The following is a 27,138-nucleotide window of genomic DNA, read 5'->3' as shown; positions in this document are numbered from 1 at the left end:
GAATTCAAGATGAGATTTGGGTGAGAACACAGCCAAACTATATCACTGCCTCCTTACAGATTTCAAATTCAGTCTAAAGACCTCTTTGTGCATAGTAAACTGTAACCTAACTGGATGTGTAGAGACTATAACCTACTCTTGTGTCAGTCACCCTGATTGGTTTCAGCCAATCAAAGGCAGCCAACTGTTCAAACCATGTTCAAATAAGGCAAACACCAAGCTGTAACCAATCCAGCTGTTTCTGTACCTCACTTCCATTTTCTGTACATCACTTTCCTTTTTCTGTCCATAATTTTTTTCTGTGACGTTGCCTGTGCTGGAGTCTCTCTGAATCCATTTTGGTTTGCGGGCTGCCCCATTCCCAAATTGTTTTTCTCTTAATTAAATTTTGCTAAATTTAGTTTGAAGTTTTTCTTTTAGGAATACTGTAAGTGCTTTATATACATGTACTCTGCAGGAGGTGGGGGCTACAATCATTAGCTCCCCTTTTATTCTAATGACTGCACTAAAGATTAAAAAAGCATAAATAATTTATCCAAAGTATAATTAGCAAATGATGGGGCTAGCATGTAGAAATGCTAAAGTCCATGTAAATACTAATTATCTTTTTCCTTCTGCCTGAGTCATTCATTGTTAAGACAATTGTTTATTTCACTAATTTTCTACTTATGGGAGTTAAGGTTGTTTGCACATTTTTATCACTAACAAGCAATGACATTGTACATTTTTATCACTTACAAGCAATCCAGTATATGTATCTTTGTGTATTTCTGTAATTAAATTTCTGGAAGTAGATTTCAGAGTCAAAGGTCATGGAGGCCAGTCATGGTGGCTCAAGTCTGTAATCAAAGCACTTTGAGAGGCCAAGGTGGGAGGATTGCTTGAGGTCAGGAGCTCAAGAACAGCCTGGGCAACATACCAAGACCCTGTCTCCACAGAGTCTTTTTTTCCCAAAAAATCAGCCAGATGTGGTGGCCCAGCCACTTAGAGGGCTAAGGCAATAGGAGCACTTGAATCCAGAGAGTCAAGACTGCAGTGAGGAATGATTGCACTACCACACTCCAGCCTGGGTGATGGAGCACGATCCTGTCTCTAAAAATAAATTAATTATTTTTTTGTGGGGAAAAAAAAAAAGGTCATGAATTTTTAAATTGATCTGGCTAGTTTATGCTATAACTTTTATTTTTAAATTATTTATTTACCTTTTTTTTTTTTTTTTTTTTTGGAGACAGGGTCTTGCTCTGTCATCCAGGCTGGAGTGCAGTGGCAGAAACACAGCTCACTGCAGCCTCAACTTCCCAGGCTGAAGTGATCCTCATGCCTCAGCCTCCCTTGTAGCCAAAATCACAGGTGGGTGCAACCGCAACTAGGTAACTTTTTGAATTTTTGGTAGAGACAAGATCTCACTATGTTGCCCATGCTGGTCTTGAGTTCCTGGGCTCAAGAAATCCTCCTGCCTCAGCTTCCCAAAGTGTTGGAATTACAGATGTGCACCACCATATCTGGCCCATGTGCAGTAACTTTTATAATTAAAAACATTAGGGGCAGGCGCAGTGGCTTACATCTGTAATCTCAGCACTTTGGGAGGCTGAGGCAGGTGGATCTCTTGAGATCAGGAGTTTGAGACCAGCCTTGCCAACATGGTCTCTACTAAAAATACAAAAGCTGGGCATGGTGGTAGGTGCCTGTACTCCCAGGTACTCAGGAGGATGAGGCAAGAGAATCGCTTGAATCTGGGAGGCGGAGATTGCAGTGAGCCAAGATCATGCCATTGCACTCTAGCCTGGGTGACAAGAGTGAAACGCCATCTCAAAAAAAAAATTTTTTTAATTTTTTGAGAATTGTATAGAATATATGTTATCTGCCTCCTTAAATTCCTTCAGATATGTCAGCTCCTGAATCCCCAGTTGTGAACTTTGCGATAGGTGCCACCAGTTCTTGTTGGGTCCTTGTTGGGGTGGACCAGTCAAATTCCTAGAAGACCTTCTTCTTTGCTACTACCAGAGAGCCAGACCAACCATCCTTCCACCTCGAATTTCTGGCTTCATCCACCATTTCTGGACTTGGATGAATGGCTGCAGAAGGGACCAGATGGTACAACCCGAACATATCAGTTTAACCTTCTGGGCACACACTTGGACTAACGGGAAACAGGAAGGTAGGGTGGTGTACAGCATGCAGATAAATGCTCTCACCTTCCTTTTCAACCATGTACAGCCTATCCAGAAGCAGCCCACATAGCCTCGTGGACCTCCTCGACTGCGTTCACCATTGTGGCAACGCAACACTCACATTCCTTTCCATTTCCCTGTCTCTCACTCCCATGCTTTTTTGTTTTGTTTATGGTCATTTTCTGGCTCCTCTGAGAAAATAAAATTTATGAAAATGTTTTATAAATTATAAATCATTTTGAAAGGGAAAGCGTTTTTATTATTGTGATCTTTGGTGTTTTCAGGAATACTTGGTGGTGTCTAGCCAGGATTTCATTTGGAACAAAATAATTAAGACGGTCTTTATTTAAATTTTACTATTCTTTATCAGTCTGAGGAGTTTGAAACATTTTTTATCTTTTGATTCTGTCTGCCTTCAGGAAGGTGTAGTTAATTATAAGCCACAGAGAAATAGCAGCAGTATGTTTCAGTGTGCTCCCAAAGAGGTCATGTTGGAATAAGGGGTATGCATGTGCTTGCATACTCCAGCGGACTCAGATCCAGCAGGATACATACCCCAGCATTCAGTTCTATGGTGAGATTAGAATAAGAAAGGGGAACGAAGTAGGATGAAAGACAACTAGGATGAAAGAAAAAGCAAGGACTTCCTGACCTTGTCCTACTTTCAAAGAATTATCTTCGATTTCACCAGATGTTACCTTTCCCAGCGTCATACACACACACATACACAGCCAACATTTCTGGAAACCTAAATCATCATCTCCTTCTTCTGTGTTCTCCTACGGCACGGACTTCTTCCCATACTCGGCTGTCATTGCTTACTTAATTACCTGCCTTTGTGGCTGGACTATAAACTGTAAGAGACATGGAAGTTGTCAGTTCTACTCCCTGTCATATTCTTGGCATTTAACTTACTGCAGGATTTTTTAAAAAACATTTCTTGTTAATGAATGAAAGAATGAATGAAGAATGAAGATGAAATAACTATTATCTGTCCTTGGTTATGTGTTTTTAGTTGTATATATATATATATGCCCAGTCACAAACATCAGCTTAAAACAAAGTAGATCTCCAGTAAATACATGTTGACAAATTGATGAAACAATTAAATATTTACATAAAAAACATCTAATTACTGGCTTCTAACAACAGGATTCAAGGTATTCTAAAATGTTCTCATTTATGTTTAGGGAATACAGGCATATAAAAAGAATTATTGCTTATTGTTAGAAATAGAGATGATTCTTAAGGCTACTCTATTAGATTGGAGAAATGGTGAAGAATGTTGAAGACCTCAACCAGTATCTGCCTCTTATAGTGAGATAGAAATAATACAGGGTAGTTACAGGAGAACAGACAATTCCAGGCAGCCACATTGATGGCAGCAGCCGGTGCTCCAGAGCAGCCACTGCCATCATGCCAGCTGCAGTAGGAGGCCCAGGCGCCGGCGATAGGAGCAGCTGTGGGAGCAGCAGTGGTGATGGGGGGACTCCTGTGTCCTGCACCCACAAGGCAGCCAAATGCACTGCCCCCACCATTGCATGGCTGGGCAGGACCCACTCCCAGGCCCAAAGCCTCTGCCACTCTAGCCCCTAGCCCCATGTTGCTGCCCTTACCAACACCACTGCAGGAAGGGTGCAGGGAGGAGGTGGACAGACTCCAGAGCCTGCTTCTGGGAGCCCTCTGGAGCCCGCCACCCCAACAACTGCCACAATGGGGCCCAAGCTGAGCTGCCAGCCAGCAGGAGAGCAGCATGCTTTGGCATGAAGAAACTGGCACAGAGGGGCCCAGCAAGGACCTGGAGCCCCCACCCCAGGCTGTGAGGAGGCGTGGCCTGGGCTGCACACTCCATGGAGCCAGTGGGAACCAGGGACAAGTGGAAGCTTTGCCCCTTCTGAGCTGGCAGAGCAGGAGCTCCCAGATGCAGCTGTAGCCTCCTTGCCACGGCTCAGGACCTGGGCATCTCTGTGCTCTTGGGAGCCCAGGAAGGTCCCCCTTCCCCCAGCAGGCTTGAAGTGCCTGCTTCCACTGCCTGGCTTCTCCCCACTGGCAACACCCACTCTAATCTCAGAGCAAAATCACGGCTGAGCCTGGGCACTGTCACAGCCTGGCTAGATATGTACACACTCAAGGTAGTGCTGATATGCCAGACACCTGCTGACTCTGACTCCTCAGGATGTTGGGCACCAACAAGCATAAGACGGAGGCGAAGGGGGTGCTGAGGACAGTTGTGCTGGCCTGCAGGCATCCCTTGGCATGAACTGCCTGGGTGTCATGAAGAGCAGCAGGAGGCAGGAGGCGGATAGTCTTCTGAGTAGAAAGAGGCAGGTCCCTAGTGAAGCCCCACCTTCAAGCCAGGAAGGGCCTGAAGCCTGGGGACTGGGCCATCAGACCCCAGACCAGAGGAGAAGCTTGTGGTGCTTTTCACTGGGCTCACTCATGGCTGCCCGTGGACCAATCAGCACCCACTTCCTCCCCTCTGAGGCCAATAATACATCTGAACTCACCCAGACTTCAGCAGAGGACAGAGAGGATGGGGAGATGATGGGGAGGTGATGGGATGACCAGCTGCAGAGAAGAACTACCTTCTCTGCTGAGAGCTGGACACTCGTCAGGATGACCTGCCTAGCAGAGAGGAGCTACCCCTCTCTACTGAGAACTGAAGAAACAATGATGGGACAACCAGCTGCAGAGAGGAGCTACCCTCTCTACTGAAAGCTGCACACTTGTTGGGACACCCTTGCTATGGAGAGGAGCTGCCCACTGTGGGTCCCCTCTGAGCTGTTCCATTGTTTAATAAAGTTCCTCTTCCTCTTGCTCACCCTCCACTTGTCTGTGAACCTCATTCCTCCTTGTCACAGAATAAGAACTTGAGACTCACTGAATGGTGAGGCTAAAAGATCTATAACACAAACAGGGTTGAAACATGGCCCTTGCTCACCATGTTGGAGGTGAAGAGCAGAAGAGAAGAGCTGTGGCCCTTCGGGGATCCCAGACCTGGCAGTTTCCTAGGCCAGGGCTGTGAGTCCCTCTTTGAGGCTCTATGGTTCCTGGTGTCTCCAAACTTCAGGGTGCCACCACATTCCCCAGTGGCAGCCAGAAAAGCTGCTTGTGGTGCCCCTGGTCCGGCCGCAGCTTTGCCGAGGCCAGCGTTTATACCAGCATCTGGAGCTGCTTGCCCCACGGCATCAGCTAGCGTGTCTGACTGTGCAATGGCCCTACCACATGCTGCTCACACACCCCTCACTGTCCCATGCCTGACTCGCCCTTGGCAGGCATGGGATCCAGGCCAGTAGCATGAGCCAAGTACAGCCTGCCCGGCCACGTGGGTGGAACAGGCATAAAGAGCCCAAGCAAAACTTGGACAAAGGCACCTCCAGCCATAGAGGTTTCCGGCCAGAAAAGCGACACCCCAAAGACCCATAACAACATAACTAGCAAAAGGAACCTGAAATAGCTGCAGAAGCTGGGGCTGAAAAAGACCCAGAGAAAACTTGTGAACCAAGCTGGCTAAGAACGGGTAGATCCAACTGGCTAGACCCAACATGATGTTGGATTTGACCTAGGCTTCTCCTAGAATGTCATTATGTGCTCATAAACATACTCAATTACACATTCATGGGCACCTCCAGGAATACCCAGATTTCAGTGTAGAAATGGATGCCACCACAGTTCTGAGAAATCTTTACTTTTTCCAAGAATCTTCATGAATATTCCACCCCTTGGTTAAAGAGACCCATACAGGTAGCAGCGGCAAATGCCTTTGCATACGACTCTCTCTTGAGGAAGTCTATACTCCCCTTTCTTGACTATGTACTTTTCACTTTGCAATAAATCTCTGTATTTTCCCTATTTTCTGATTCATCCTTGAATTCCTTCTTAAGATGGTGTCAAGAGCCTGGACAACACCCAGGGTCAAGGCCTTACCTCCCCCAGCCCACCAGTATCATTAGGCAAAGAGGATATCATGGTTTGGGGTCCACTCCATATTGTACAGAGAGAACACCCCATGATAATTCTTCATATCCTGGACTCTGCCCTTCTCAGAACATTTGTAAGGAAATGCTACTCTGAGCATCCCAGGCTGAGCCAATCCTTTTTCCCTACACTGCAAGATAAATAAAACTCTGGATTAAGTCAATGCTTTCTTTGATTTTATTTGTCTGTTCCTTAAGAGTGTCTGGCTTATTGCATTTATAATAGTCACATGGGAGAGTAAGATTTACAGAGATAAAAACCATCCTTTCTTCTTCTTGGTCATTTGAAGCCAAATGATTTTTTAAAGGATCATAGGTCCTCTGAGGCTCATAGGATTATCCCAAGTGCCAGATTTCCTCCTGATTTTTCATAGAAGGAACAATTTTCTACAATAGGCATTTAAATTTCATGGTTCCCAGGGCTTTTGTAATCCCAGGAAAGATCCCTGCTGGTGACCTTATTAGCATCTCTGCCTCTTGATTTTTATTTAATTCCTTTTAATATTCAACCATTATGCTGATAGACATTATAGAACTTAGGGCAACAGAATGAGGACAATATTTCACTACATCATTAAAACTGCAGTAAGTTAATTAACTGTTCATAATGTGCTTTGAGATCATATATGAAGAGGTTTCTGTTAAAAAAACACACACAGAGAGAACAGCAAGGCAACACTTGAATTACAGTTAACAAGGAAGGAGAGAGTGTCAACATAAATGGCCCAAATACTATTTCTACTAAAATGATAGATGAGCATTTGTATTTCTTTTTATTTCCTTGTTTTCTTTTTCTCTGAGACAGAGTCTTGCTCTGCTGCCCAGGAGTTCAGTGACATGATCTCAGTTCACTGTAACCTCAGCCTCCCAAGTAGCTGGGACTACAGGTACATGCCACCATAGTCAGCTGATTTTAAGTTTTTTTTATAGAGATGGGTCTGCCTATATTGCCCAGGCTGGTTTCAAACTTCAGGGCTCAAGTGATCCTCCCATCTCAGCCTCCCAAAGTGTTAGAATAACAGGCATGTGCCACTGCACCCAGCAGCATCTGGATTTCATATTTGTATTTAAAAAAAATAAAATGGCATTTTCCAAAAACAGCTATTTGGAAAATTGTCCTCTTTTCGAAAACTTTGAGAAGGAAAAGGTATTAGAGAATATGGGAGTGGGAAAAAAAAAAAAACAGTTTATATAACATTTAAATGTTGGCATAGATCAACAAAGTATCTAATACTGGGGATTATTTATTTTCGAAATTTAAATCACATTTATAATATACACAGCATTTCATTCTAGTCAAAAAAAATTTCTAGGAACAAGGTCCTTCCCTACATGGATCACCTGGAGATCTGGTTAAAATGCAGATTCAGTAGGTGGGGCCTGGGAGTCTGCATTTCCAATAAATCCCAGGTGCTACCGATAATCTGCTCCAGGACCTAAACAACCACTTGTGAGAAAGAACATCCTAGGAAGATTAGCATCCCATGCAGTCACAGAAGATTTAGACTGCTTAATCCAATACACATTTAATGATATGCATCATTGTTCTCGTGCTAATTGATAAGCAGGCAGAAATAGTCAGGGGCTTACAGCCTCCATTTGATTTTCTCAAAGTCAAGCCAAGCACTTCAGGAGCTTATTTAAGAGCAAAAACTAGGAGGCTGTGAAGGGCTCTCTAGAGATCCTGGAATCAATAAGTTGAGGCATGATCTCTTAATCTTTTTGGGGGGAATCACTCACCCTTTTAAGAATATCTTTAGAAATACAGGTATTCTCCCCAGAAAACATACACATAACAAGCAAATAATTTTAGATATATCTGTTCTTAAACTCTTGAAAGTGCACATAAGAAAATTGTTCAAAGATACTGATTTTAAAATATCCTGACCTGGAAGTGTCCCAGGAGCTAGAGAAAACAAAGAAACAAAGACATCTTGAAACTCACGATGTGATATCAGACAGTTTCTTATAGTAGAATTAAGCTAATTACCTAAAAGCATGAATGAAGAAATAAGAAGTAAAAGTGGGAGCAGAAGGGGAATCTGAGACTTCATGACAAAAGTCATGGGAATTTTTCTACAGCCCAGAGAAGATCAGAAGCAAGAGAAGAAAAACCAGAACTTGTCTCAAAACCATCTTACCTTTTATATCTGGTCTGACTATCCTGCCTCAGTCTCTCAATAACTGACCTCTGGGTTCTGAATGTCCAGAGAACTTGAAAAACTGTAGCTTCGTGGACCATGCCCCAGATCAAGAAATTGCTGGACACCGAGTTCAGACATTTTTGCAATGTAAATGTTTGCAATTCATAAACTCCCAAGTGATTCTCATGTACATTAAAGTTTGAGGTGGTCCTCAAACTCTCCTCAGATTACGTTAGTGAAAGTAAGACACCTCCTCCCCTTATTCAAAGATCAACATTATATTACTCTGTAGGTTACCTGTAAAAATCATTTTGAGAATAGTGATCCAAAATATTTTTTGAGTTGTACTCATAATTGGAATAGACTTTTAAATTCAGCAGTCTTTGGGGAAATTTCAATCTGTTTCCTGCCCTGCCTCCACTTTCTTTCTCTCCTCCTAGAAAAAGGCTCACAAACTGTTGTCCTCTCCTTCCGTTTTCTGGGACTTCCACACAAATTAGCTAATACAGATCATGCAGCACAGGAACTTTGATAGAATAAACGAGTGGATACTAAAGGAAATGTGTAAATGCTACATACAGACATTACTTTGATGTAGCTAAGCCTATAAATACAGGTATATGGATATTAGTGTCTATAAAAGCCAAAATCTGGTTCTCAATCCTGACTGCATATTACACTTTTTAAAATCTCTGAGTCTTATTCTGAAACCCCAAAGATTCTAATTAGGAAGGTTGGAATAAGATGATTATGGTTAAGAGTTGGAGTTTAAGTGTATTTATCTAAAATAGAAAAAGGAAACCATCATTAATAATCCTAATAAAAATACAAACAGTACACATGTATTGAGTTTTTACTGTGAAAACAGTGATAAATGTTTTATAGGTAGCTCATTCCGTCCTTACAGCATCTCCATGAAGCAGGAACTATGAGGAACACCATGTTTACCACTAAAGCTCATAAAACTCAGGAACCATCTCAAGGTCACAACTGCGAAACGTAGAGCTCTCCCTGGAACTCTATGTCTGACATAGGAGCCCGTACTAAACTATCAACTCTGCTTTCTTGTATAATTAAAAAACACTGATATGTATGCATGTTTGTGTATATATGTGTGATATATTCACATACCTGTGTGTTGGAGAGAAATAATCCCCCCACCCTCCTCCTCCTCTCTCTCTCTCTCTCTCTCTCTCTCTCTCTCTGTGTGTGTGTGTGTGTGTGTGTGTATATCTGGATACAGAGGCAATTCTGCAGTTCAGGACACTTAGGGAGGAGAAGTGTCCCATTTGGGCTATGCAAGTCCAAAGAACTGTGTAAAAGAATGGTTCTCTGATGAGACAAGAAGAAAAGTCAAGAGGAAGCGAAATGAGAAAAGGAAGCAACCTAGGACGTTGCCTGATAGAAACAAATTGGTTGTTTCACTGAAGATCTACTCTGCTGATAGAGAGCTGCCAGTTTGTGTATTACATTCTTCTCAGCCCTCTTTGCATACTCTGGAAAGGTGAAATAAAGACCAGCAAGGATAAAATGAAAAGGAGGGGGAGACAGTGGCTAGAACAGCCAGTCACCTGACAACTAGCTAATTGGTGCTAAAAGGAGAGCACTTTTCTTCCTGTGAAAATGTGCATACTCAAGATAAATTACAGAAGATTTTTAAGGGGTTCACATTACACTGGGTCACCCTGGTCTGGGTGATCCGTAAGTCCCTTGGGTACCCAGCAAAGGCAGACTTTGTCAATATAATGTAGCAGAAACCATGCCTATCTTTTAGTTCCAATTCTGTCTTCCTATTATTCATAAGATAACTGTGACCAAGAGAAGTTAGGTGACTCACCTGTTGCTACAGATCTGCTTAATGACAGCCAAGTGCAGAGGTGAGTCTCCTGCTTCCAAAACTTCTAGCTGTGGGGCCTTGAGCAAGTTACTTAACCTCTCTAAGTGGCCTCATTTGTAAAATAGGAATAATGAGAATAATAAAAAAACTGGTTTTGTAGTGCTTTGTTATACAATAGCAGACATGCAGTAATTTAAGAGATGCAAAGGGCTTGGCACACAAAAAGTGTGATAGACCTGTTTGCTATCATTATTGCTAATTTAACATTGTGTATTGTAACACTGGAGCTGCCTTCGTCGGCACTAATACATGCTATGAGTCTCAAACTTGTCTTCCAAGATGTTCCAAGAAGCTCTGAAACTTCATTTTTCCTCATGATGAAGTAGAGAGAAAACAGTAACTGTTATAACATATTTAGGGCTTCACCTCATGGCAATGTGGAGATAGAAATAAAAACCTTTCCTAATTCTTGGAGAGAATTTTGCATTTTCTTATTTGACCCAGTTTATTAGGGTCAATGGTATCTTCCCCAATGCCCAAATGTATCTCCTTCACAGGAAGTCAGAATGTGAGCTTACTTGGAAATAGGGACATTGCAGATATAATTTTAGAAAGAAGACATATATGAGGACAACAAACTTATGAAAAAATGCTCATCATCACTGGTCATTAGAGAAATGCAAATCAAAACTACATTGAGATACCATCTTACGCCAGTTAGAATGGTGATCATTAAAAAATCTGGAGACAACAGATGCTGGAGAGGATGTGGAGAAATAGGAACACTTTTACACTGTTGGTAGGAGTATAAATTAATTCAACCATGTGGAAGACAGTGTGGCAATTACTCAAGGATCTAGAAATAGAAATTCCATTTGACCCAGCAATCCCATTACTGGGTATATACCCAAAGGATTATAAATTGTTCTATTATAAAGACATATGCACACATATGTTCATAGCGGCACTGTTTACAATAGCAAAGACCTAGAACCAACCCAAATGCCCATCGATGATAGACTGGACAAAGAAAATGTGGCACATATACACCATGGAATATTATGCAGTCATAAAAAATGAGGAGTTCGTGTCCTTTGTAGGGACATGGGTGAATCTGGAAACCACCATTCTCAGCAAACTGACACAAGAACAGAAAACCAAACACCACATGTTCTCACTCATAGGCAGGTGTTGAACAATGAGAACATGTGGACACAGGGAAGGGAGCATCACACTGGAGTCAGTTGGGGGGGATAGGGGAGGGACAGTGGGGTGGGGAGGGATAACATGGGGAGAAATGCCAGATATAGATGACAGGGAAATGGAGGCAGCAAACTACTTTGCCATGTATGTACCTATGCAACAACCCTGCATGATCTTCACATGTACCCCACAACCCAAAGTACAATAAAAAAAAAAGATGAGGTCATCCTGGAGTAAGGTGGGATCTTATTCCAATATGTCTTCCTCTAAGAAGAAGAGGGGAGACACAGAGATAGAGGCTCACAAGTAGAGAAGGAAATGTGACAATAAAGGAAGAAATTGTAGTGGTGCTTTGACAAAAAACACCAAGTATTTCTAGCAATACAAGAAGCTGAAATAAAGGCATGAAACAGTTGTCTTTAGAGAGAACACAGGACTGCCAACACCTTGATTTCAGACTTTCATCTTCTGAAAGAACAAATTTATGTCGCTTTTAGTCATCAAGGTTGTGGTAATCTGTTACGGCAGCCACAGAAAATAAATACACCCAGCCTACATTCTGGAATACTGCAAGAAGCCCTGCTCTGATCTGTAGTAGAGGAGTTTGTTCCCTAAACAGCTCAAGCAAGTGGAGTGAATGAAGGGGCACTGGGAGCCTTGAACACAGTTCTGATGACTGAATTTCCTATATGAAATTCATTCCTACTAAACCATCTCCAACAATTTAAGTGCTTCGTCCCAGCATGCATGTTTTCTAATCTAAGCCTTTTTGAAATACTGTTATAAGTTGTTTACAGAAGGAAACAGCCTCTGAGATGCTGAGATTTGCACAATGAATGACTTTTGGGGAGTGCCTGCTGTAATAATACCTGTGAGTTACTATGGAAACAAAGTTGGGCAGAGAGGGAGGTTGAACCACAAGGGAATTGCAACAGAGGCGCCAGCTGATCCCATAGGGAGCTCTAGAACTGGAATGGCCCTTTGGAGTCATTCCGGATGGAGGCAAAGTGGGTGGGATTTCTACAAGTTATAGATCTAAGTGTATGATCTAGCAACAGAGACTGTATTTTGTACCTGCACAGATCAGGTATTGGATGCAGGCTGCTGGTGGGGAGGAGCCACAACATTGGACAAGATGGGATCCTTTAGTTACAAGTAACTCCTGGTTATAGAGACAGCAAGGGAAATGAGTGCCTGGGTCCCAAGGAGGGATCTCAAGGACGGACTGCAGCATCTACTACATGTATGGATGGAAGTCTTTCTGCCTAATTATCATCTGTTATCAGAAAGTGGCAATAAGAGATACCACACCTGGAATGGAATTACCTAACTTTGGGAAATAATCCATTGGGCGTTCTCAAATCTCATCTAATGACAGGTCTGAGAGGTCCCAGCCCTGCATTCTTATGCCTTTCCTTCTTTCACCCACACATTTCCATCTCCACTCATTATAACAACTCTTAAAATCTCAGTTTTTAGAATAGCATCTGATCACATTTGGATCACAATAATTTCTTCTCTTTTTCTACTTACGCAAGGACACTGAGGATAATCATTTGACTACTTGGAAACTGCCATTCCTTCACTTGTTCACTTATTTACTCTCTTGCCAGCCATCATACATTTTTTTTTTTTTTTTGAGACGGAGTTTCGCTCTTGCTACCCAGGCTGGAGTGCAATGGCGTGATTTCAGCTCACTGCAACCTCCGCCTCCTGGGTTCAGGCAATTCTCCTGCCTCAGCCTCCCGAGTAGCTGGGATTACAGGCATGCACCACCGTGCCCAGCTAATTTTTTGTATTTTTGGTAGAGATGGGGTTTCACCATGTTGACCGGGATGGTTTCGATCTCTTGACCTCGTGATCTACCCACCTTGGCCTCCCAAAGTGCTGGGATTACAGGCGTGAGCCACCGCGCCCGGCCCATACATTCTTTTTTATTCCATTTTAGGTTTTGAGGTACATGTGAAGAACATGCAAGATTGTTGCATAGGTACACATATGGCAGTGTGATGTGCTGCCTTCCTCCCCATCACCTATATCTGGCATTTCTCCCCATGCTCTCTCTCCCCAACTCACTATACTAAGCATTGAATATAAAAAACTGAAAGAAGAGACTGTAAAAGGTCTTACTCACCATGATGAAGAGTTAGTTTTTATCGAGACAAAATGAAGACACTTAGAAGGATTATGGGCATACTGTGATTCGAATAGATTTGGGTGATTAAAAGAGCCCTTATAGGTGGTAGAGAGGATGAACTGCAGGCAGGTCCCACAACACAAGGATGCAGCTTGCAGATAAAGAATTTAAATACAAGTTGGGTCACTCTTCAAACCTCAGCTGAGTTAGTATCTTCGTCCTTCTCTAAGATCCACTTTGCTGTCCAAGTTAGCAGTGTTTTAAGGAGCAGGTCGACAGCCTGCTTGAGTAAAGGGACTCACATCCTCCTCCTAAGCCACCAGTAGTCCCCGGGGCCCAGCCACATGCCTTTGTGTATGCAAACACACCATGTATGTGACCTCAGGTCACGAACACTCAGTGTGAAGCCCACAGCTGTCCACATAGACTGGATGCCTCTAAAAAATGAGCCCCCAAAGGATATATCATTCCATTATGGCTTTTCCCCTCAACAGCCTCAATAGCTTTGGGCCCATCCCTAACAGGTAAAGTAAATCTCTCAGTGGGTGGGATTTCCATATTAAATACAAGTTACAGAGCTACGTGTATGACCTAGCAATAGAGACTGTATCCCAGAGAAACAAGAGCAGGATAATTTTTTTCTAATTAGCCAACTATAGACTGGTTAATAGAAGAGAAAATATCATATCAATAATCATTATTTTAAGGTAATAGCTTATGTTCTTTAATGCAGTTCCAATATAAGTGTCAGTGTAAGAAATGATATTTCATTTCAATACTAACACATCAGGTACTTAGTGAGCTGGGGGAGAAATGATTGGAACCACTTTAAAGCTGCATTAACCAGAGAAACTGCAAAAATATTTATATTCTTATGAAGGAGGGAAAGAATGCCCCTCATGGGTGTATTTAAGTATCCTCCATCTTTTGGATAAATGGTCATGCTAAACAAAAAATGCAAAGATGACCTTAGAATAACAATCTCAAGACTCAACTGGGACTCCGCTTCCCAATGTACAAAAAGCATTTGCAATATGTTCAGGATGGAAATTTCTATACTGCTTTATAGCTCATAGACTTCATTATATACCTCACACAACAATCACCAAAACACCCAACTCCAGGCTGGCCTCCTTCCCATGGGTGGGCCCTCCCATATGTAAAATTACTCACCACCCCCTTGCTCACTGCCTGTGATTCTGCTGTTACTCAGCAGTGTCTGTAAGGACAGGCAAACAAAGAGAAGGAGAAAACCAATACATTCAGAGAGGTGTTTCATATAGAGAACGGGATTGTTAAACCAAAACCAGGTCTGGCACTGTTAGGGCTTTCTCTAGCCAGTTCTCCCTCCATTCTTCCTTCTAGCGACCCCATGAAAACTCCATTTGGAAAATTTCACAGGATAAATGCTGTGCCAATACCTGAAGGCCATCTATTGGGTGAGACCTTTCATTCTTTGTCCTTTCCAACAGCCTCTATGTACATTGCATGAAAGAGAATTGGCGAGGGCCTGAACCTATGAGTCATTTAGTTTTCAAACAGCTCTGGAGGACTTTGAGTTTCCAGTTGATTTATTATGAATGACATTGATACTTATGTGACTAGAAGCTGTTAGTTAGAATTGGTGCTTAGAGAAACAAACTCAATGAAAGTCACCAAGCCAATACATCTCTGAAGAGTTCCATGGAGTTGTCTTTTAAACAAATGACAGGCCCCTTCCCATCAAGACACATACACACAGAGAGACACAAATCTATGTCCATAAGGCCTTAAAGTCACAATATTTCAAGCATATTTTTTTCCGATCTTATAGGTTTTGAATGAAAAAGGAGTGAACAGATTCCTGATTATATAACCTCCAAGTACATTCACATATGTGTTTTCTTTTAGTCCTTACAAAATCTTGTATAGTAGGATAACAGGCATTCTTATTAAAATCTGCATTTGATATATGAAAAACATAGGTTCCTAGAAGTACGCAGCTTTCAACACTGCTGGTAAGTAAAAGAGTGAGATCTCTTGATGCCCAATCTCATGCTCATCCAATGATTTCAACTCTTCTTATTCTTCATTTACATTAATGGGGTGAACAGGATTAATTCAGTCTAAGAATTTATTAATTCAGTAACATAAGAATTCTTTGAAACAAGTCTTTAGACTATGTGGCTATTTGACAGAAGTAAGAATCAAAATGGGTGGTTTAGTAGCCTGAATTTTAAAGAATATTTGATCAGGTGGGAAGTTACATAATGTGCATCACCTGTCACTCCCTGTACTCTCTTTGGTAACTAACAGAGTTCTACAAGCTCAGAATGGCATAGATGCCAAGTGCTTCCTAGCTGTTCCGGGAGACTATCAAAGCCAACACAGCAAGCTTAATGCTGGTGAGGTCCAGGTATTCCTGGGGTTGAATGGAAGTCACCAAGGAGCAGTCTGTCAGCTTGCCCAAGAAATTTACAAGAGTCTATTACCTTGGCACTGTCAAAATGTCCCTTATTTATGTTCCTCTATGGGGGAGTGGGAAAAGCAGCCAGAACAGCCTGCTGTAGCAGCTATCCAGCTGCTTATGCAGTTAATATAGCTGTAGAAAGAATGTGATTTATACAAAAGTACTTTCTCTCAAGACTAGCATATGAGTGTGAGACCCACTCATTCTGGGAGATCCACGCCATGCACACACACTTTTGTGTGCTCTGGATACAGCAGGATAACAAAGAAAGCTACAGATTTAGATCGGTGCAGAAGGCAGAAACACAATAGATATATGTACCAACAATATCTACAGACTGACCTATGCCCTTATGAGGTACATGGAATTAGTCCACTTGTTGCAGAAGGCAAGATTTTTATGCATGTAACAGAGCCAGGCAGGCAGAGGTTCTGTAAAAGCAGAAGATGCATGTCAAAGAGAGGCTCCCTGCTGCTTACTGGCGAGGGCAGCTGATTGAGGAACCAAACTGGAAAGCATGTACTCATTGCTTCCAGGATCAACACCGATGATCCTGCAGGTGAAAGCAATTGTCAAATCAGTTTTTCAAGGCAAGGGAGCAGGACCAGACTCTGCTTGGAGCCTTCTTTCCCTTTTAGGTGAGAAAGCAGGAATGAGCTATATGTAATTTCTGTGTGTTGTTGCTGGACAGAATGCATGGGTGCCCTGAAGCCTCACATACCTGATAGGGGCCCTGGTTACAGCCACAGTAGCTGCTTTCCATGGTATAGCTTCTGGACACCCCGATCTCTCTCCACACCACCACCCGGGCAGTGGAGGCTCGCGATTTCTCCACAAGAAAGCTGCAGCTGCTCATTGTGAATGCTGGTGCTAGTTTATCAAGGATTTTGGGAAGAGTCTACAATTAAAAAAAATCAAACTATGATTAGTTGTGGGTGACGAGGGATAGTCATAAAAATAGCTTCTCAACATTGTTAAGCATCTATATATAAAATACTTAATATGTGTTACTTTAAATCATTTATTAACCCCAAGAAATGGCAATCAACTTTTAAAAATCATTTTGCAGATGAGGAATCACGCTTACAAAAATTAGAAATAGGCTGAGCATGGTGGCTCATGCCCGTAATCCCAGCACTTTGGGAGGCTGAAGTTGGTGGGTGGATCACCTGAGGTCAAGAGTTTGATACCAACCTGGCTGACATGGTGAAACCCCATCTCTACTAAAAATACAAAAAATAGCTGGGTGTGGTGGTGGGTGCCTGTAATCCCAGCTACTCAGGAGGCTGAGGAAGGAAAATCGCTTGAACCCAGGAAACAGAGATTGCAGTGTGCTGAGATTGTACCACTGCACTCCTGCCTGGGAGACAGCATGAGACTCCATCTCCCCCTCCCCACCAAAACAAAAAGTTAGAAATAAATAGCTTAAGTCCAGAAAACTATAAAGTTGCTAGAGAGGGATCCAGATGCCAATGTGGCCACCTCCATAATCTTTTAATTCCACTTTTCTGCATTGCTATGGACCAAGGTTGCGCACATACATTTGGCCTCATACGTGAATGAGTTGAGACTATGGAAAGCCTCAGATTTCACAGGGACTTGAAATTTACAGACTACACCCAGCCTCACTATTACTTAGCAGGGTCAGACTAGGGACTGTAAACTTATTTCAGAAGGCCAGAGGGACAACAGTGATGATTCTGGAGAAGAAGCACATGTAGTTCACTTCTTTCCTAAGAGTACGTAATTGCCAAAATGAACGTTTCAGTCTCATCTTCCGAGACAAAATCTGAGGCTTGATCAATTACGAAACTCCTGAAAGCCCATTCTCTCTGGGTTCATATATTCTACCTTTTCTTGGGGTAAAAATATTTTATTTGTGACTTCTTAATCTCTATTTAGAAGGCATATCTAGACTCTCCACACCCTGATTGACAGAGAGGGAGCTTCCAGCCACTGGACCTCCTCCCTAAAGGACACAATGACTCAGAGGTGATAGTCCAGTCTTGAGTCAGCAGAAATACTGCACGTAGACAGTCCCCGAACTTCCGTGACATGAACAAGAAGGGTTCTCTCATTTTAGTGTTGGCAGAATATGCATAAGCTAACACATCATTTAAAATTATGTACATTAGACAATAGTGAAGCTTTAGCCTTTTACACAAATTTTGGGGGGAATGAGAAGCATAACAAGTTAATGAGAATATAAATGAATGAAGTTTTGTTAATTTCTAAAACATTGAGCAAATCTCTTAATGTCTCTTGTACTTACTGTCCTCCTGTTAAATGTAACTGTTAATTATAATTATTCATTTTTTAATAAATTATGTGAATACATTAACATAATTGTAATTTACTATGATCTCTAAACTCTTACACAGCCTCCAGACCTGCAGACCATCTGAGAAGGGAAATGGAACACTAATGTTATCTCCACTTGAGTGTCTACAGTTGTCTCCTAACTGGTTTCATCACACCCACTCTTTTCCCTCCCTTCCTATAATCCCTCGATCTATTTGTTCCTTCAAAGGGCTCATTACAATTACAATTAAATTATTGCGTATGTATTAGTTGTTTATTTTCTATCTTCCCAGAAGCTAGAAGTTCCATGAGGGCAGGTCTGTGTCTTATTCACGAAAGAATACCTACACGGTGGCTCAAGCCTGTAATCCCAGAACTTTGGGGGGCTGAGGTGGGTGGATCATGAGGTCAAGAGATTGAGACCATCCTGATCAACATGGTGAAACCCCGTCTCTACTAAAAATACAAAAAAAAAATTAGCTGGGCACGGTGGCACTTGCCTGTAATCCCAGCTACTCAGGAGGCGAAGGCAGAAGAATTGCCTGAACCCAGGAGGCGGAGGTTGCGGAGAGCCGAGATCGCGCCATTGCACTCCAGCCTGGGTAACAAGAGCGAAACTCCGTCTCAAAAAAAAAAAAAATGTCTACACATTGAGCAGTATGTTGCTTTTAGAAGGTACTCCATAATTATTCACTAAAATAAATAGAATCTGCTAGTCCACACCCCTGGAGGGCTGCTCAAATAGACATAAATATATAGTTTCTACTTCCTGCAACTAAAGTGTTCAAGAATATTTGAAAATAGTTTTAATCTATCATTGGCTTACCACGTTGCAAAAGTTTACTCTTAACAGAGTTTAAGTGATTTTTCCTTTTTTACTTAAGTGAATGTATTTTTTTCTTTTGTAGGTTGTATCTCTTAAAAAAAAAAAAAAAAAAGGCTTTATTTAAAGCAGTTTTAGGTCCACAGCAAAATTGAGAAGGAAGATGCAGAGATTTTCCATATGCCCCCTGCTCCGGTACATGCATGGATGCCCCTATCATGGGCATCCCTCACCAGAGTGGTAGGTTTGTTGTAACCGCTGACTCTACGTTGAAACATTATCACTCAAAGTCTATAGTTTACAATGAGGATTCTTTTCACTTTTGGTGTCGTACATCTTATGGGTTTGAAAAACTGTACAATGATGTGTACTCAATATATTACCCAAAATACTTTTACTGTCCTAAGAATCCCCTGTGCTCTACTTATCCTTCTCTCCTTCCTTCCAAACTCCTGGGAACCCCGATCTTTTTAGTCGCCATAGTTTTGCTTTCTTCAGAATGTCATACCCCTGGAAATATAGTATGCAGCCTTTTCAGGTTGTTTTCTGTAATTTAGTAATATCCATTTAAGGTTCTTCCACATCTCTTCGTGGCTTGATAGCTCATTACTTTTCAGCACTGAATAATACTTTATTGTCTGTTTAGAACAAATATTGGGCTGTAGCTCTCTTTTCTTGTGATGTCCTCTTTTTGGCTTTGGTATCAGGGTAACACAGATCTCATAAAATGAGTTTGTAAGTGTTTCTCCTCTATTTTCTGAAAGAATTTCTTTTTGTAATTAGCACTATTTTGTTCTTCAGAGTTTGATAGAATATGTCAGCAAAACAATCTGCGCCTAGACTTCCATTTGTGGGAAGAGTTTTCATTACTAATCCTTCTTTTTTCCACTTAAAATAAACCTCATCAGATTGTCTATGTCTTCTTGAGTCAGTTTTGGTAATCTATGTCCTCCTAAGAATGTATTCATTTGGTGGTATATAGTTGTCCTTTCTTTCAATCCTGATTTTGGTAATTTGTATCTTCTTTCTTCTCTTTGTCTGTCTAGCTGAAGGATGATCATTTTGTTGACCATTTCAAGAAACCAAACTATGAATTATTGAATGAAAAGCATGTTCTTTATGGATTCTCTATTGTTCATATGATTTTGATTTCATTGAATGACTTTGGCTTTTATTTTGTTCTTCCTTATATTCTGGAATTTATTTGTACTTCTTTTGCTTGTTTCTGAATGTGAATGCTTAGATTACTGATTTTAGATCTTTCAGCATTTCTAAATATTCTAAGTTACAAAGTTCCCTATATGTACTACTTTTGCTGTGTACTATAAATTTTGACATATTGAGTTTTTACTTTTATTCAGTTAAAGATATTTTCTCACTACCCTTTGGATTTCCACCTTGATCCATGGGTTCATTTGATACAAATTGTTTAATTTCCAAATATTCAGTGATATCCCAGATTTCTTAGGAAAGTTGATTTATCATTTAATTCTATTGTGTAGGTAAATATTCTGTGCATGGTTTCAGCCCCTTAAAATATATTGAGATTTATTTTATAGCCTATTATAGGGTCTATCCTGGAGAATTTCTGATGTGCACTCAAAAAGAATATGCATAGTTTTCTTTTGAAATGAACTGTTATTTATATGAGTTAGGTCAGGTATTCTCTAAACTAATTTTCTGTTTGGTTATTCCATCACTAACTGAGAGAAGATTACTAAAATATTCAAGTATTATTATTAAATTTTAAATGCCTCCTTTCCATTTTTTCTTCTTGTATTTCAGAGCATATATATTAACATACATTTATAATTGTTATGCCTTGCTAATTAACTATTTCTTTCAGTATTATGAATTGCCCTCTCAGCCCTAGCAATATTTCTTCTTTTAATGTGTAGTTTGTCTTATGTCAATACAAGCACTCCATCTTTATTAAGCTTACCATTTGCATGGTGTATCTTTTTCCATCTTTTAACTTTCAACTTGTTTGCATTATCGAATTTATAGACAATATATAATTAACCTGTTTTTTAAATCTGGTCTTACAGCCTCTGCCTTTGAAATGAAGGCTTTGTTCATTCATATTTAATGTCATCATTGGTATTTTGGATTTACATTTGCTATTTCTTGTTTGTTTCTATATGCCTCATGTATTTTTTTGTTCCTCCTTTATCTTCTTCTCTGACAACGTATCTTCTCTGACATCGTATCTTTTACAGACATTTATTTTCCTCTCTTTTTGGGCCTCCCGTTACATGTTGGTTGATACGCTTTATGTTATCCTATAGGTCTCCACAGCTCTTTACTTTTATTTTCTCTGTTCTTTGAATTAAATAATTTGGAGTTAGTCATCAAATTAACTGATTCATTTTCTACTATCTTGCCATCTCAAATCTGCTGACAATCCCATCTAGTGAATTTTTTCAGTTGGTTATATTTTTCAACACTGTCTCCTTCCTCCCTTCCTTCCTTCCTTTCTTTCTCTCTTTTAGCTTTTAATTCTCTGGCAAAGTTTCATATGTATTGAATAAATGGTCATCCTATTTTGCCATTAACTTTTGAATATAATTTTCTTTAATGATTTGAACATATTTGAACAATTGCTTGGAAATAATTATGAATCCAACAAGTTGGCCCACTCCATTTCTACTGACCGCTTTGTTTCCTGAGTATGGATTTCACATTCTTGATTCTTTCCAAAATTGTAATTTTTGGCTGAAAACTGGACATCATAGATTGTAATTTTTTACCAACTCTGGATTCTATTTTTTAAATGTTTTTAAAATTTTAACTACTTTCCTGGATTAATCTGCAGCATATTTTTTTTTCTTCTGCATTATGTGCCACCGATGTCTCTACATAGTTTCTACATTCTTATTTAAATTATCCAGCTTGACATCTGTGGCTGCTAAGCATAGTGGTTATACAATCATTTGGGCAAATGTAGTGCTCAAATATCGTGAGTGTATAAGATTTCCACCCTCTGCTGTATGTGATTTGTGAAGACATTCGAAACTGTGGCAGTTCTTAGATCTCTTTGCACTTTACTTCTCACCGGGTCTCCTCTGAAGAGACACATGTTTCCCCACCCAAATCTCATGTTGAAATGTAACCCCCAGTGTTAGAGGGAGGGCCTGGTAGGAGGTAATGGGATTGCAGGAGTGGATTTCCCATGAATGGTTTTGCATCATCTCTGCATCACGAATTCTTGTGAGATCTGGTTGTTTAAAAGTATGTGGCACCTCCCCCTGACTCTCTGGATCTGTTCTTACCATATGAAGTGCCTGCTCCCCCTTTACCTTCTGCCATGATTGGAAGCTTCCTGAGGCCTCCCTAGAAGCAGATGCCACCATTATGCTTCCTGAACAGCCTACAGCACCATGAGCCAATTCAACCTCTTTCTTTATAATTTATCTAGTCTCAAGAATGCAAGAATGTCTTAATACACCATGTATTTATAGAGAGCTTATCTTAGCTCTTCTATGGGTCTCTCATTTCTAAGATCTCCCTTGTAAATTTGTGTGTGTGTGTGTGTGTGTGTGTGTGTGTGTGTGTGTCTATCCTTCTGTTGGTAAAACTGCATTTCTTGATGACTAAATAGAGTGGTTTTAGGAGCAGCCCCAGTCAAGAAGATCACAGACCCTTGATGTTCTTACATGAAGCTTTAGCAATTTTCAAGAATAAATACTTCTTAATTTATCATCATATTTGGTCAATTACCAGAGTCCTAAAAGGGCTGCTTTTCAAAATTTTCTTCTGTTTTATACTTCCGTTTTACAGAGAGGATTCACTGACCTCTTTATACCAACATAACTAGAGTTAGTACCATTAAGTTTGATTAATAAAATTGAATAAATGTTGCAGAGTGGATGTGAAATATAATAGGGCATATAACTGTCTCTTCAATACTAATGGTAAATTACCAAAAAAGTCTTGGATAAGTTTAACATGTTTAGAATTGTTCCACTTTGGATGGTAAGGAAGAAATCAGCCTCTCAGCATCAGCAGGCTGTTGACTGCTGGCAGATACCATGATGATAGCATTAACATATCTTACAAAGACACTCTTCCCCTGAGTCTCAATTTTCCCATCTGCAAAATGAGTGGGTCCTTTCAATTCTGACAAGATCCATTTGTACACACAGAAGTCTTTTTAGGCAGATCACCAGTGTTAAAATAATTATTTACAGATCATTATGTGACACTGACTTAGAGTGTCAGTGATAGAGGGAGTGTATATACACTACGTGGGACCTTAAAAGCAAAGTTTTTTGGGTTGAAAGGGGTGGGATCAAACCATATTCACTTCATTACTTCCACGTATGTCATAGTAGCTCATGAATCACCTTTAAGGAGTCCCAGGGCACCCACAAACTTGATGTAATAAACTACATCGAACATTTAACTCCCTCATTTCACAAGGGAGAAAAGTGAGGCTCAGGCAACTGACCCACCCAAAGTTAAAGGATCTTATAGGTGAGTTTCAGTGTCTAGATGGATTAATCTTTTCAACAGCATTGCTATCAAGTACCACTGTGCTTATTCTCATAGGCAGAAACTGACACACCTACCTCTGTAATGTTATACCTTTTACCTTACCTGACACTAATCTGAGCCTCAAAATATTTTTGAATTTATTAATTAAACAATATGAATCATACACCAAAACTAAAATACAGCTGATAAGAACCCATCCTGTCATTCCCTACAATGTCGGACTTCTGCCCCATTTCCCATCAGCTTCATAGAGAAGACTTTTTTAAGGTTCTGTGTCTTATAACTTTTCTTGTTTATAGGGAATTATCTATTAATATTATTACCTTCTCCTGGAAAAAGAGAAGTAAAAAAACACACTGACTCTATATGTAAGGTTGGGCCAGGTCGATTTTTTTTTTTTTATTCAAGAGGTATCACACATAAGAGATGGTTTTATATAGGTTGGGTCCACGTGGGCTGCTCAGATGAATGCTTTAATTTACTAAAGTAGTTTCCTCAATAAGATTGAGTAGTTAAGCTTGTGTTTTATCACCATTACTCTGGTGGAGCCTTACAGCAAACCGATTATTGAGGATAAGCTGTTGATTCTGCCATAAAAGCCTTGGGGTGATCGTACTGATCAGGGGCAGTCTGTTTCAGCTGGACTTGGGTGAAAAAGGCTAGGGAAGAGGGGACACACTTCCAGGTGAAATGGTGGTTTGGCATGTTTTTACCTCTTAATACTGTAATTAACCCTGGGCATGAAGCTATTATGCACATCGCAAATTGTCATACCCAGAACAACAGACTTCGAAGAGACAGTTAGCATCATAATTTTTACTTTTTCTACATAAATTTTAAGCAAAGACCAGTGTTCATTTAGTGTTTGGGCAACTTTGCTTCTCTGTTTCTTCCTGATTCTCACTAAGCAACAGCTTTTCTTTATCCTGATGGGAAGATGTACCCCCTTCTCTGCACCTCCCTAAATTCCTATGTGGTTCCATGGAGGAACAGTTGAGCTCTAACCACTGAAACTAAGATAAAATAGAATTAGGGTCAGTGGATTACTGCTCAGCTTTTTATAGAATGCTCATGCAGAGAGATGTGGATGGTTTAATGGCTTATATATGTTCATCCCCTTCTATTTATTTGAAGTCCTTTTGTATTCTGTCATTCTGTTCCTTCCATAAACTACATAACAGAGGCAGTATTTTAACTATCCTCATTTGACAGATGGCAGAAGGATGGGTCAGAGAGATAATGTTAATGACCTCATAATCGTACAGTTAGTAATCGAATAATTGTAAAGCCAGGCATTATGATGAGGTCTTCTGTCTCCAGTTCTCATGCCTTTTATACAATATCAAACAATATAGAAAACAGAGGCAAAGCAACCAGGTAGTAAGCCATTATTTAACAAAAATTAGGAGAGGATACACATGCCTCCAGCCTGCTTGTATTCCAACCCTATAGTTAAAATAATCAAAAGGCTTATTTACCACCACCCCCCCACAAAAAAAAACTGAATAAATGAGTGAAGCATGCTCTTAAAGGTAAGAATAAAGAATATGGACACAGTATGTCTGGTGGCACCCCCCTCAGCGGCTTACCCTGTAGTTGACATCCTCTAGGATAGATGTGCCCACAGTGCATCCTGCTTGCCACAAGGTTTCCTTGATGCTACAGCCATAAAGGAACACATTCTTCTTTTGAGAGTGGCCATGGAAGTCACAGAAAACCTATAATAGCCCAACAAAGGAGAAAATAAAACCAGTTACGTCACTGGTTTCTTAAATCTGCTTAAATCATATCTACTCACGTTCCATTCCTCAAAGAAAGTTTAAAATGTCAACTTTCCCGGATGGATGCTGTTGAGTTAGCAGAACCAGCCCTGTGGGGATCATTGGTGACTTTGGCAAGAGTCGTATTGATTGTACTGATGGAGTTATCAGGGGAGAATGGTGATTGTAAGGGTCTTAAGAGTGAACAGAATATAAAGAGATACAAATCATTTATCGTTCTTTTGATAAATTTACTTGTGACTGGGGAGGAGACAAAGCCAAAGCTGGAAAAGAAAATAAGAACAAGGGCATTTTAAGATATCTATGAGTGGGTCAGGTGCAGTGGCTCATACCTGTAATCCCATCACTCTGGGAGGTTGAGATGGGCAGATCATGAGGTCAGGAGTTCAAGACCAGCCTGGCTAACATGGTGAAACACCATCTCTACTAAAAATATAAAAAATTAGCTGGGCATGGTGGCAGGTGTCTATAATCCCAGCTACTATGGAGGCAGAGGTTGCAGTGAGCTGAGATCGTACCACCGCACTCCAGCCCAGGGAAGAGAGTGAGACTCGAGCTTACAAAAAAAAAAAAAGGTATCTATGAGCATTTTAAACAATTTGATGAGAACACATGGACACACAGAGGAGAAAAACACGCACTGGGGAATTTTAGAGGGTGGAGAGTAGGAGAAGGGAGAGGATCAGGAAATATAAGTAATGGGTACTAGACTTAATACCTGAGCCTCATGACACAAGTTTACCAATGAAACAAATCTGTACTTGTACCCCTGAACTTGATTAAAAGTTAAAAAAAATTAAAAAAAATAAAAGTCAATAGGAAAGATTCATCTAAAAGGAATTGATGAAATATATAAAAACAGAAGCTAATCAATCATTGTCATTTTTCCTTAGGTTCTGATGTGGTAAAGAATAACCATCGAAACACACTGGCTTATCAAACAAAGGCTTACTTTTCATTCATGCTAGAGATCAGCTGTGACTCTCATTTGTATGTTTCCTCCATTCCAGAAGTCAGGCTGAAGAAGCCCTAATTTGAAACATGCTACTCTTGTGGTAGAGGGGAAAAACTGTCCAAAGTAGAACCAGGTGATTTCCATTAAAGCTCCTACTGAGGCACAGCAAACATCGTATCTTCTTATAGTCCACTAGTCAAAGAAAGTCACATAACCAATTTTACCAGTAGTGTGGGGAAGTATATTACTCCTACAGGGAGGCCCTGCAAGTCATATGACAAAGGGCAGTGAGGCAAAACCTTATTATAAGAAAAGATACTAATAATGGAGAAAAATCGTAAAATCTAAAAAATGACCACAACTTGTTTCTCTTCTTGTATGTATTACCCTTTGCAATAGACTATGTTCTATCTTCATCAATAGATGGAGCACATTTCTTCACCTCCTGAACATGGGCTTATCCACTGATATGGTTTAGCTGTCTTCCTACCCAAATCTCACCTTGAATTGTAATAATCCCTACATGTAAAGGGTGGGTCCAGGTGCAGGCAATTGAATCATGGAGGCAGGTCTTTCCCATGCTGTTCTCAGGATAGTGAATAAATACTATGAGACCTGATGGTTTTATAAAGAATTCCCTTGTATATGCTCTCTTGCCTGCTGCCATGTAAGATGGGACTTTGCCCCTCATTCACTTTCCACCAAAATTGGGAGGCCCCCCCAGCCATGTGGAACTGTGAGCCAGTTAAACCTCTTTCCTCTATAAATTACCTAGTCTCACATATGTCTTTATTATCAGCATAAGAACAGAGTAATACAGCCATGTAGCATCTTTTGATCAATAGGAATGAGAAAATATGATG

The 27,138-nt window shown here is 40.6% G+C and overlaps 1 protein-coding gene across 1 annotated transcript in view; it reads right to left on the bottom strand.

Annotated features, from left to right (window-relative positions):
• Positions 1-27,138, bottom strand: part of AGBL1 (AGBL carboxypeptidase 1) — a 798,761-nt gene that overhangs the window by 348,617 nt on the left and 423,006 nt on the right. The window contains exons 20-21 of the mRNA XM_035303747.3: positions 25,129-25,257; positions 16,640-16,816 (exon numbers count right to left, since the gene is read on the bottom strand). Of these exons, the coding sequence (XP_035159638.3) occupies positions 16,640-16,816; positions 25,129-25,257 (306 nt within the window). The remainder of the gene's footprint in view (positions 1-16,639; positions 16,817-25,128; positions 25,258-27,138) is intronic.

This window comes from Callithrix jacchus, chromosome 6 (assembly GCF_049354715.1).
Source record: "Callithrix jacchus isolate 240 chromosome 6, calJac240_pri, whole genome shotgun sequence".
NCBI classification, from domain to species: domain Eukaryota; kingdom Metazoa; phylum Chordata; class Mammalia; order Primates; family Cebidae; genus Callithrix; species Callithrix jacchus.
The sequence above is the reverse complement of the archived record's forward strand: the minus strand, read 5'-3'. Positions and strand labels throughout refer to the sequence as shown.